The following is a 13,994-nucleotide window of genomic DNA, read 5'->3' on the forward strand; positions in this document are numbered from 1 at the left end:
ATATAGGTCAGAAACTACATGAGCAAAGGAGTGGCCAGAATCATGGACTGTTGTACATGAAAAAGACTCACTCATTTTCATGCCTCCAAAGACTCCACATTTTCAAGTACATTTTAAGATGGTTCACTCTTCTAAGTGAATAAAAGAAAAAAATGAACTTACTGCAATAATTAAAATACCTGTAAAAAGGATCTAGATGAAAAGATTTATTCTTGAAAATGAACCCTTGTGATATTTCTTTCCAAATTAAAAAAAAGTCTTTATTGAAAGAATGACATTTCAATGTTGAGGGAACATTGACTTTCCAATGACAGGAAAGAAACTGAAGAAATCAGTTACTGAGTACAGATTATCTCATTTCTCTAGAACTATAGCTCCTCCCCATTCCAGATCTGCCATATTCCAAAATGTGGGGTTTTCATACACCTAGATGGAAAAGACTCCATAGGGGAGTGCAACCATACTCTAGTCTTGCTCCACATGCCTACTGATATCCCTTTAAATTACCCCACTTAGATTATGCTCAAGCTAAAACCGAAAATTGTAAGAACATGAGAAATTGTGTGGTAATACCTCACCCTCATTTTATTTAAATGTAGCCTTAGTGACTATGAGTAACCAAAGAGTGCTTTTAGTAAATTAGAAGAATATTAGAAAAATGGAGATGTTTAATATTACCAAAGCATATTTGAGACTCATAATAACCAAATTAAGCAGTCAGTAAAATTAAGAAACAAATCTTGAAGAGACTTATTAAGAAACCACACACAGAATGTCCGTGATGAGGAATATTTATTTTTGCTTAAAATATTCCATAACATGACATAGCACATCATAAATTAATTCCTTTATCTTTTGCAGATAAACCATTTCACACTTGCCTCTTCTCTTCATTCATGAAACCATGCAATTGAATAATAATGTGACTGAGTTCATTTTGATTGGGTTGACACAAGATCCTTTTTGGAAGAAAATAGTGTTTGTCACTTTCTTTGTTTTCTATCTGGGGACATTGCTGGGTAACTTGCTGATTATTACTACCATCAAAACCAGCCGGGCACTTGAGAGCCCAATGTACTTCTTCCTATTCTACTTATCCTTGTCTGATACATGTTTCTCTACTTCAATAGCTCCTAGAATGATTGTGGATGCCCTTCTGAAGAAAGCCACTATCTCTTTCAGTGAGTGCATGATTCAAGTCTTTACATTCCATTTCTTTGGCTGCTTGGAGATCTTCATACTCATCCTCATGGCAGTTGACCGCTACGTGGCCATCTGTAAGCCCCTGCACTACTTGACCATCATGAACCGCCACGTCTGTGGTGTGTTGGTGGCTGTGGCCTGGGTGGGGTCCTGTGTACATTCTTTAGCTCAGATTTTTCTTGCCCTGAGTTTGCCATTCTGTGGTCCCAATGTGATCGATCACTATTTCTGTGACTTGCAGCCCTTGTTGAAACTTGCTTGTTCAGACACCTACATGGTCAACCTACTCCTGGTTTCCAACAGTGGGGCCATCTGTACGGTGAGTTTTGTCATGCTGATGTTCTCCTATGTTATTATCCTGCGTTCCCTGAGAAACCACAGTGCTGAAGGGAGGAAGAAAGCCCTCTCCACCTGCATCTCCCACATCATCGTGGTCATCTTGTTCTTTGGACCTTGCATATTTATATACACACGACCTGCAACAACCTTCCCCATGGATAAGACGATAGCTGTGTTTTATACACTTGGAACTCCTTTGCTCAACCCTGTAATTTACACACTGAGGAACGCAGAAGTGAAAAATGCCATGAGGAAGTTGTGGAGCAAGAAATTGATCTCAGATGACAGAAGATGAATGAAGGTTTTAAATTCTTCTTCACAGTTTGAAGTAACCTGGATAGAAGTGGTGGACAGAGAATTTTATCTTCTTATTGTTGATTTAATGGCATTCTGTCTTTAAGGAAGAAGCTTAGTTCCTTCAGGAAAAGAAACAACCAGAGCACACACAATGACTAATGCTGAGTCATTTTCCTGAAGAGGAGGCATCAGTTTGAGATACAGACAGATGTGGGGAGCCCATTTCCTTGCCTGTTGTTCACTGCTATGTCCCTGGCTCTCTTGCCAGCTTCATATCATGTATAGTTTAGGTTTTTTTTTTTTTAATACTCTTCTCCATGTTGACTTCTGGAGTTCCCTATTAATAGCTACCCATCTATATTCCCAAAGTTTCAATCTGCACCCAGATTTTCTCTCTTTTGAACAATTTTCTTTACCATACATTTTGGTTTTATCATACCTGAAGATCAACATAGATGTTTTTCCTGGCTCAGTAAGTACCAGATTAGAATAATTAGAAAAGCTTGATGTTATAAGGGATAGTCTATCTCAATAATTTTTCTTGGACTTCTTGGGGTTATATGCTAAAACCTTACCATAGTTTGCCTAGATCATTCAGAACAGTGATGAAAGATACAGAGCAAATTCACCATTCTGATAGAGTTCTTGATTTTAGGAAAGCTCTCACTGTTGGGGTTGTAGTGACTTGTTCTTTTGATAAAATATACTTTTTGCTCCTAACTTGATCTCTACAAATTTGGGGGCAGTATCAAGGTTCCTCTTGAATTATAGTAATTACAGCAATAATTAATAATTATTAACTACTTAATTAGTAAGCAATTAATTAGCTCAGATTTTTCTTGCCCTGAGTTTGCCATTTTGTGGCCCCAATGTAATTGATCATAATAATTATTAAGTAATTAATTACTTAATTAATAGTGAATTATTAATAATGAGGACAATTGAGTTTATAGAATAGATAGCTGAAATATATGTAGAAATATTTATATGGGCTAGAAATAAAGAAAGCAATCAGTTGAGGGTAGGGAATTTTCAAATAGGAACAGATTAAAAAAGAATACAATAGCCAAGAGAAAACTTTTTGATATTTAAAGCATAAATAGTTATAGCAAAGACATAACCTTTTACAGTGAGTTTTCAATATACTCCAGAAGAGAGTAAGTTGAAGAGAGAAGATGAAGATATTTGAATGGAAAGTATATTCCTGCAGTGGAGATGACCATCACATTTTATATTAACTTGACTGGTCCCTGCTAAAACCAAATGTGTTATATGGATAACGATGAGGTCTCAATCTCATCTCTTTTACCTGAGAACTTTACATTTATTATGATCATGGAAATTTTGGCATTTGGTAAAAGCACACTTCTTGAACCTCATAAATAGGGAAGGTAAAGTCAGTTCACCTTTTTATAGTAAGTACAAGAGACACTAAGTGACTAACCAAAAATACCAGTGACTTTGAACCTCAACTACCTGTTATGAACTGGATATTATAGGACTCAACAAGTCCAACATTCTGGAGGGTGCACCAGTCTCAACTGGTAAGAGATGTACCTGAGCAGGTGAGAAGTCAAGAGTAATTCATGCAAAAGTACATGATTCTGATTCTCCTATTGCTTTATTAAAACAACACTTTTGTCTCAAATCACAAGAATGGCTTTGGGCATTGTCTATGATGAATCGACAGAAGAGGAAATGATTTTGGTCTGATTTTCAGACAAGTACAACACAATGTGTTTAGCATTAACCTGGAAAGAACAATGGCCCATCATGGCTTGACTCAAAAGTTGTCTGTAAGTTATGTATTGTAGAAGATTTATTCAGGTGGACACAGGTATATGAGTTTTGTATTCTACTTTATATGGAGGAAAAGGTGTCCTGGATTATGGATATACACTGACTCAAGGGTAGTGATACCTTTCTGAGCTGTTGAGCAGGTGTCTGGAAAAAGTGGTCTAGAAAGAGTTACATGAATAGACATATTAAAGTGGGTAGTAATTAGTAAGCATTAACAAGAGCATAAACAAGCTTTACATTTTAAACAATCAGCATGAACAATGTTCTGATATGATTTAGCATAAAGATATCCGAGTGATAGCACAATGGGCACATGAACAGTGTCTGCAGTGGCCAGGATGTGAGCAAATCATTAGCTCAGTGATGTGGGCTCCCTATCTGCCCCTTCGAGATGTCCAGCCTTCCAGAAACAAGATTGCTTGTCTGAGCCCTCAACATGATGGCATTAGTCCCTGGGAGAACAGTCATCCACCTGACACTACGTTTGCATCACGGCAGTGGCAGCAAGTTGTTCTTATCAGAAATGATACACACGTTAGGTGTTGTGTTGTCATCCATCTTCAACCTGCCTACACCAACATTCGTTGCATCTGATTAGACATCAATCACAGTTTTGAAATCCTTTTTGCCATATATGCTAACATAATGTAGCATATTAATTACATTCACAGTCCTAGGATTTAGGTTGGGAAATAGGTTGGGAATTCTTGGGGGACATTGTGTAATTATGTTTACCAAAGTGATAATGGAGTTTTGAAAAATTATAACTTCAACATAAGAATCAGAGATTGTATAACTCAGTTCTTCTGAAAGGAAGAAAATTTTTCTTCATTTGCTACCTTGACAACCTCTACTGAAAATCTCACCCATGAGAGAAATGCCCTAGTCATGGAAGGGAAACTTGGAGGAAATATAAATGATGACTTATATCAATTTAAATAATCATTTATTTCAACTAAATATGTGATCTTCATTAAGTATCTTACATAATCAAGTATCAATTTAGTTATAAGAAATTGTCTGTATGTGTGAACCTGTAAACTCCATGAATTAGGGCCTAAAATGAAGAACTGAAATTTCAATTTCACATAGTTTTACATAGTGAGGTTTTTAAAAAATTTTATGCTAGGATATCTCTTAATTCACTCTAAAGATTGTGGTCTGAATTTTTCTGTTTTAAATATTTTTAAGTTCTCACATTATTTCCTAGTAAATAGCATCACAGAGTTTCTAATAATAGTAAAAGTAATAATAACAATAATAATACAGAATATATTACAATTCCTTATTAGTTATGATAAAATACATATCCTATTATATTTATAGATGAAGATTCAGAATTCCAGTGAGAAAAGATAATACATAGTATATCTGATTAATGTTAGATCCAGTATTTACACTCAGAACTCTAGCTATGTCTGAGGTGGTAAACAGTAACTCAACCCTGAACATCTGGTAAAGGCATCCAGCTGCTTTTTTTGAGCACTTAATAAGTATTTCTAATTAGGTTTTGAACACTTGTGCTGTATTACATTCTTCGACCATCTTTCTGTGGCCCTTCACGCATAGATACAAGCGCTTGTGAGAATAATCATTCTCAATCATTGCAGTGTTTCTGACATCAAAGATGAAATTGTATCATCAATAAACACAATGATAAGTGCAATTTAAGAAACATTTAAAAATTGGTTCTTTAAGTTGTGTTACTTCGCCATCATCAAATATTAAAACCATGAATGTTTGCTTAGTATAAATGACCCTGGAAAATGTGGTGAATAGGGGTGCCACCTGCCACATTGTCAAAAATCTGTATATAACTTTAACTTTGGACTGCCCCAAACTTAATTACAAATGACTTTCTATTGACTAAAAACCTTGACAATAAACAGTTTGTCATTAAATACTTTGTATATTATATATACCATATACTATATTCTTATTGTAAAGAAGCTACAGAAAAGAAAATACTATTAAGAAAATAATATGATACCTGAGAGTATATACTTAGTGGTTATTAAGTGAAGTGGATCATCACAAGGGTTTTCATCTCAACATCTCCAGATTAAGTGGGCTGAGGAGGAGGAGGAAGGGTTGGTCCTTCTGTCTAAGGGCAGGTGGAGACAGAAGAGGTGGAATAGGTGGAAGGCAGGACAGGAGAGGCAGGTGCACTTGGTGGAAACATCATCATTTCTGTCTGTCATTTTTACTTTTGAATTTCTCTAAAAATCCTTATTTAACATGAACCATATTTTCCAAGTACTGCATAACCCCTCGACCCATTTTGTGTTTTCATTTAGAACAACTGATACAGTAAGTTTTTGACTTCCCTCTTACACCTGAGGAGGTCACAGGAGAGTACAGGGAAGGAGATTTCCTGTACCTGTTCAGGGTTCTGCAAGAGCCGCTTGTAATTCAGACCATCCCCATTCCCCAATGTAGTGGAACACTGTGACAAAAATGTAGGGCGAGGTCAGCATGACATTTCCCTTGAAAATTCCTCCATTTGGAAACATGCACAGTAAGGAATAGGGTCTCTCCAAGCAACACCATCTTGACTATTTTTAAACAAACTAGTAATTTTTTTCAATAATTCTTGTTTCTTCCATGCTCACTGTGTTGTTCATTTTATCATTCTTTTGAATGCTTTGGATTTCCACAGATTTTGTTGTTTGCCAGTTGTCCAAACATATTTAAAATAGAGGTTCCTGTCAAATCAGTCTAGGAAGTAGGGAAAGGAATGATCTACGCAAGCCTCTGGACATAAGGGCTGACTGTCTTGTTTTGCACAAAAGTGGAAACATTTGAGAAATATGCTATCAGCACATCTGTGAAGGAACGTAGTGGTCAGCTGCTGACCTTCCACACTGCCAGTAGCAGGACTTAATCTAGGGTATAGCGACTTTGCATAATATGCTTCTGTGCTGAACTGCTCTTTATACTTTACTTTTCTTTCTTTCACATTAAAATCAAATATTTTTCTTTTCTTTCTGTCTAGATTATTGTGTTAGCTTTTAACACATAAAATCTAATTTTTTTTATCTAAAACTTTTTCTTCTGGATTCCTACTGACTGTAAATGCCACAAAATTTTACTTGCTGTATGCTTCTCTAACAGGTTCATAAGTAATTCTTGAAATACTTTACAATGTTGATGCTACCTAACAAATGCAAACAGTGTAACTAAATGATGTACTCTTATAATAATCCAAAATAAAAAATAAAATACTTTGAAGATTTTTATAAAAGTAGTATAGTATGTATATAAGAGGACAGATTTGAAATCTATATATAAGAATTCAAACCCAGCATATCCTTCCTTAAGTTGTGTGAGATGAGGCTTATCACATTTAACTATTCAGGGCTTTACATTGATCAGCTGAAAACAGGAATAATGATGCATAGTTTCTTGGTTGTATAGAACATATTATATATATGAAAGTATATATATATATCTCCAATTTAACACTTTAATCATGGTTATTAAATTGTTCTGGTTTATGCCTGTTATCACAGCACCATTATCCATAGCACCCTGCTTCATGCAAAATTCTTCAGTACAGATAGTATGCTAATGTTCACACTTACAATATTTGAAATCACCTTGCTAATTTGTTTTTGGTCAGTATAAAGTTTAAGGATGGTTATTTTTGTTGCTGCTTCTATCATTATTACGATTTATTCATTGTCAATTTTTTTTCACATTGAGTTTTATTTTTCTCTTCTTTCTTTCAGTTTCTTTCTCTTATTTCTTTCTTAGAACTTAACATTGTAAGATTCTACTGCGAATTGGTGGCATAGAATAAGGAGCTATTTTACAACTACCTGGATAGTTGGATAACTGTAATAATGTTTGGATAATTCATTGTTGCTTATAAAGTTACTATAAATACATTTTTAGAATTAGTTCTAAATAATCTTGCAAAGTGCACAGACAGTTTTCCATGGTCTGCATAGAGGTAAGGAGGGCTTACCATCAATGTGAATCACACATCTTGGTTGCCCCTGGAAAGTCACGTTACTGCTGCTAATGCCCTGTTTCACTAAAACTTCTCCAGTTTAGATGATCCATTACATGTTCATCATATTTAAAGCCATATGAAATTACTTTGTGAACTTATTCCGCAACACTATAGTTTTCTTGCTTCCTCACAAAAAATCTTGAGATGCATGAAAATTGTGACACTAATGTGTCACTGTATCCTGAGTTCTTAGGGAAGAATTGCCACTAGACAGCCAAAGCAATTTTGTTAAATGAATCTCAAGATGGCTCGTCTTTTGTTGTCTGGGACAGTTTTTATTTTTTCCTCATTTCTAAAGTATGGTTTTGCCGGGTAAAGTATTCTTCGTGTTTATCACCCACCCACTTCATCACTTTGAATAGATCATTCATTTTCTCCTGGTCTTGATGATTTCTATGGAAAATCTTCTGAAAGGCATTAAAGCCATGAACGTGATGTTTCTTATCCCCTGCTGCTTTCAGTATTCTTTGCCTTTTTTCCTTCTTATTTTGACAACTTGATTATGATGTGTTCTGGTGAACTCTCCCTTGGATTGAATTTGATTGGCAACCTCTGAGCTTTCTGCACCTGGATCATGTTGTGTTTTCACAGATTGGGGAGTTTTTCAGCTATTATTTTCTTTAATATGCCATTTCTATATCTTCATCAGGAACTTCTATTATGCAAAGTTCAATTCCCTTGGTGATGTTCCATAAGTCCTGTAGGCCTTCTTCATTCTTTTTAATTTTACTCTTTTTTAAAAAATGATAGCTATGTACATTAATGCAATCATGGGGTACAGTGTGATGTTTTCATATACAATTTGAAATATTTTCATCAAACTGGTTAACATAGACTTGATGTCAATTTTCTTAGTTATTGTGTTAAGATATTTATACTCTACTTTTAGAAAGATTCACATGTACCCTTGTAAGACAAACCATAGAGGTGATCTTTCCAATCACCCTCCCTCTACCCATCCACCCCTCTCCATGCGCCTCCCCTTCCCCCCCCCCATATTCTTAGGCCATAATTAGGTTATAGCTTTCATGTGAAAGCTATACATTAGTTTCATAATAGGCTGTGTACATTGAATATTTTTTCTTCCATTCTTGTGATACTTTGCTAAGAAGAACATTTTCCAACTCCATCCATGTAAACATGAAGGAGGTAAATTCTCCATCTTTCTTTATGGCTACATAGTATTCCATGGTGTACATATACCACAATTTATTGAACCATTTGTGGATTGATGGGCACTTGGGCTTTTTCCATGACCTGGCAATTATGAATTGGGCTACAATAAACATTCTTCAAAAATCAGAATGTTTATTGCCACCCAATTTTACTCTTTTAATTGAATAATTTCAATTATCCTGTCTTCAAGTTCACTGACTCTTTCTTCTGTTAAATCAAGTTCTGCTGTTGGATCTAATGAATTTTTTAGTGCAGATATTTTGTTCTTTTTCTCTAGGATTTCTATTTGTTTTTGTTAGTTGTTTCTATTCCTTTGTAAAATGTATTGTTTTTTCATGAATTGTTTTTCAAATTTCATTTAAGTTTTATTCCTATTTTCTTGGAGTTCACTTAATTTCTTTAAGAGGATTATTCTTAATTCTTTGTAATTCATTTTTTAGACACCTTTTGGGGTCTATTATTTGAGATTTATTATTTATTATAGATGCCACAAAAGTGGCATCACAGCTACCTGTGATTTTTCATAATCTTTGTTTTCTTGAATTGATGCCAGTGTATTTGAGGAGAGGGCTACTTCTTCTGGACTTTGTAGATGTTCTTTGGGAGTGAAATGGATCTTTTAGTATGTTGTCTAGGCTGGGACTCTGGATCAGCTGGCTGATAGCAACCCCAGAGAAGTAGACCTTGGTTTCAGGTTCTGTAGTTGTGCTGGGTCACTTCTTTGGTTCCACGGTCAAACAATACTTCTGGCCCCCAGCTCTTTTTGTGAGAACATGACGTGAACTCAGCCACCAGGCAGAGTGGCTGGTTGGGCTTTGCAAACACCTCTAAGCAGGTAGATGTTTGGTCTGTTGTCTTCCCTAGTTGGACAATGCTGTTTGGAATCTATAGTTGTGAAGGGCCATATGCTGGATTCTGAGGCTGGGTAAGGTCTGTGTGGTTGATACTTGTCTATGATGGTGTGACAGGGCCAGAGGCTGTGCCCAGTATGTGTCGACTTGGGTTTACATTACAGCCTAGAGTGGGCTAAAGCCAAGCACTGAGGTTTGCTAGGGTCATTATGAAGGGTTGGATGGGGCCAGATTCTCCCTCCATGGTTGACTGCCGAAATGAAGTTACCTCCTGGCTTAGGGAAGATGTTCCAATATGGTTTTTCTCTGGTCCAAGGGGGTTGTCTCAGCCTTGCATCTGAGTTCTGTTATATTTGTGATAGCATTTTTTCCATTGAATAGTTGATAGCTGGATTTCATTGTGTGGGTTTGTGGAGGTGAAGCCAGAAAATTCCTATTCTGTTATCCTGATGACATTGTTTTCTAAGATGAACTTTGAATTTTAATATTTTAATGATAATGTGCCTTTATGTAGATATTTTTACGTTTGACCTACTTGGGATTCTTTGGGCTTCATGAATGCAGACTTTCTTTTCTGTCTCCACAGAATGAATATGAGTTCTTGTTATTCTACATCTTTGCTGGCATTTGGTGTTGTCATTATTTTGGATTTCTGTCACTCTAAATGGAAGTGTAGAGATACTGCATTGCTGTTTTAATTGACCCTTCTCTGATAACATGTAGCATTGAACATATTTTCACATGCTTATTTTCTTCCTGTGTTTTAGCTATCAATTTTACTTTGTTTCTACTACCCTGTCTCCCAATATTGTCTTCTGAAAGTGTGTGTGCATGTTGTGATGAAAATAGAAAAGAAGGAGAGAAGGGAGCACTTGTCAAAAAATGAATGAAAATTTGATAAAGTATTCAGAATTCAATCGATTAGCCAGAATTTGTGCCTGTGAGACCTCTATGTAAATAGATTATCAAGCCTCTGTCTTCCTACCTTTTTTCCAGTAGTCAATAGCAATGAAGAATTGAGAGGAAGGAAGAGTGAATAGTAGATTACACTGTGCCAGATTAGATGCTACCTAATATGTGTAAATGGTATTCTGGAGTTTGTCCAACTCTCATTTTCCTGTTTTTAATCTCAGTTACAAGCTTGATGGCAATCTGAATTAATGTGCCTCTGTTTTACTTTATAATTATATTTCACATGCTCATGTTCGAAAAAAATGTTCCTCTCTTCCATTTACATTGGGCCTATTTAAAGATGATGATGCAAAATGTGAAGATTCTGGGGCATGTTCCCTTGACTCCCTTCTTTTAGTTTTGAGAAACACAAATGTGTATAACTTCCTCTTAGGTTTTTACTTATCCTTATTAAAGGAGAACTTGACTGCTGATATTCAGTTAAATATTATTTTGAATTATAATTATGAATCATATTCTCTGAATGTGAAACAAAACCAGTTAGTAAATATACATGTTTTCTAAAACTGAAAAATGTTTTAGTTAATATTATTTTGAAAAATCTACTTTACAATTGAAATAGTTTGGATTAAATTTTAGTTTTTTCTTCAAACTTTTTGTGAATAACGTTTCCTTTAATTCTCATGACAAGCTAATAAAAATGGTAACTATTTTCAATTTTGATTTACAAATAAAAACCAAGTCTGGGATTTGATATAATTTTCATAACATTACGAGGCTGGAAAGTATTAGAGCCAGGATTTAGGTTCATGCTGTCTTACTCTAGAGAGCAAACTCTTAATTGTTGTATCTACCACACACTATAAAGCTAAAATAAATGCAATTCATGATCATTGCATCAATTTCCTAATGTTTCCATGCTCTAGGCCATTTGAAAAAATTTTAAATGAAGGTATAATGTAGAAGTGAGGCATTTATTACTAATGTGGGAGACCAATAGAACTGGCCTAAAACTGTAATTTTGATAATTCTAAGCCAAAAGAACCTCAAGGAATTGATATGTTTATTTACTTGAACTTTAGATTTTCATCTGGAAAATTTTATTTTTCAATAGAAACAGCAAACTGTATTATTTTAGTGAAACACAAGTAAGTATCATAAAAACAAAAAAGGCTTTGGACACATCAAACACTATTTGTTTGTGAAATGAGGGGATAATTAGAATTTACAATCACTCTTTTAGTTCAATCACTTCTGAGGGATGGTGGTAACTCCAAGATTATTCATTTGATGAATATGGTATTTTGAAAAAATTTAATAATTTTACTTCATTTGCCCAGTTTCTATTTGACTACTACTACTTTTAAAATAAATAAAACATTCCATTATTTCTTTCCCTATATAGCTTTTCTTATTCTATTTTCCAACCTTTATTTATTTACTTACAATTTAGCTTATTTCTTTCCTTCTAAAATTCCTATTTTCAATTAATTATTCATCAGAAAGATAAATCAACATAAAGGCCTGTATAAGGTGTGTGTGTGTGTGTGTGTGTGTGTGTGTGTGTGTGTGTAGGGGGTTGGTGTTATGTTGAAGATGATTAGATAAGTTTTTTAGAATTACTGTTTTTCCATTGTCTTTTAAATATATGGCCCTCTTCATTCATGACATGTCAATTTGGGGACACTACAGCAAGTACTGGGATCATTATGTCCCAGTAAACAGAACAAAGTCAGTACACAGAAAACTCATTCTATTTTACTGAATTTATTTTAACCTTTTTTACTGGAGGACATGGCTGAAATTGGTAACATTGTCACATACAATAATAAGTAACAAGATTAAAGATGAAATCAATATGGTAGCAGCTATAAAGTTGTGGTAGGCATTACTATACTGAAATCAAGGAATACTGACTTTATGACAGAACTCATGACATTCACTTCTAAAGTATAGCTGTTAATCTGCTCTGCTCACTTTGGGTATGAAAATTCTATTGGCAATTTTCACTCATGAATTTATATGGCCCCTTTATTAGGACAGGACAAGTAGGGAGAGAAGATGAATTCCTACAGCACTAGTGAGTTCTGAACCCCCCCCCCCTCCAGCTAGAGGCAAATGTCCTGAGTATTGCTGCCTGAATTCTTGTGGTAATTTTAGTTATTTCATTGACATTATCCAACTTTGAACAAAATAGATTATATATTTTGGCTTCAAAGCATGTTCTTCTACCTTTTGTTATAGTCCAAAAATATATTGTACCTCCAGTATACTGAAATTTTTAAAAAGTACTTATTTAAAATTTATGATACATTATATTTGTATATATTTATGTGGTACATGTGAAGTTTTGTTACATGCTTAGAATACGCAATGATCAATCAGGGTACTTAGGACATCAATCACCCTAGTATTTCTATGTCTTTGGTACATTTCAGGTCTTCTCTTCCAGCTCTTCTGAAAAATACAATACCTTGTAAACTATTAACCCTACTCTACTATCAAATATTAGAACTTATTCCTTCTAACTTTAGGTGTGTACTTCTAACTGATCTCTCCTCATGCCCCACCCACCCAATTTGGTTTTTGCCACCATCCATTATTTTATACTGTTGCCTTTTATAAATCTCAGAATCATAGAGTTCTGTTGCTATAGCTCCACTACACTAATCACTAAATAGCTGAATATCTCAGGGCTTTGCAACACTACGTTAAACATTTTCATAAATATTATTTCTAATATCTGAATAGCCAGGGAAACCATAAGGGAAAAATTGAGTTAGATTATTGCCACATCTAAAAATCCTTTTATTAAAATATGGAACTTTCCAAACACAAACTAGTGATAAAATGAAATAAGCTGTCTTGATAACCAAGTTGACTCCTTTGCCCTGGAAGTGCTGAAGAGGAAGCTTGAGATCTTATAAAAATGTGTTATTTAAGGAATTCAATATTATAGAAGAGTGGCTGCACTTTATTTAGGGATGCTTACAAGTTGGAAGAGTAGTGATTACATAGATGTCTTTCTTCTGATTAAACCAGAGTGTAGAGAGGATTGTGATGTGTCATTCACAATCAGAATACAGCTTTCACAGAAAGAATGAGATGAAAGATTTCAGAGAAGTTACCAGTCTGTGGTCAAAAGCACAGGAAAAAAAGTAAGACATTCAGGTGCATTAGATGAGGGTTAGTCAGGGTTAAACTTTAGACTCAGCTTGGCTGGGAAGAAGGAAACTGATGAGGAAAGAATATTTGTCCATAATTATCTGAATTGATCTGCACTTTTTCTGGCTCTGACACAAAAGGCAAGTTCTTTCACATTCACAATATCTGTCAACTAACAAAACGAGGACGCCACACACTTATATGTGACCATATGCTATTTCTATAATATTCAG

General features: G+C 34.9%; 1 protein-coding gene across 1 annotated transcript; it reads left to right on the forward strand.

Moving 5' to 3' along the window:
* The first annotated feature begins 904 nt into the window (after positions 1 to 904).
* LOC100945546 (olfactory receptor 4C16-like) lies at positions 905 to 1,837 on the forward strand. Its single transcript, XM_003802385.1, has one exon. It carries the CDS (start codon positions 905 to 907, stop codon positions 1,835 to 1,837), a length of 933 nt encoding a protein of 310 aa, XP_003802433.1.
* Positions 1,838 to 13,994: the final 12,157 nt, after the last annotated feature.

Source organism: Otolemur garnettii, unplaced genomic scaffold (assembly GCF_000181295.1).
Source record: "Otolemur garnettii isolate 467f Iridium unplaced genomic scaffold, OtoGar3 scaffold00247, whole genome shotgun sequence".
NCBI classification, from domain to species: Eukaryota; Metazoa; Chordata; class Mammalia; order Primates; family Galagidae; genus Otolemur; species Otolemur garnettii.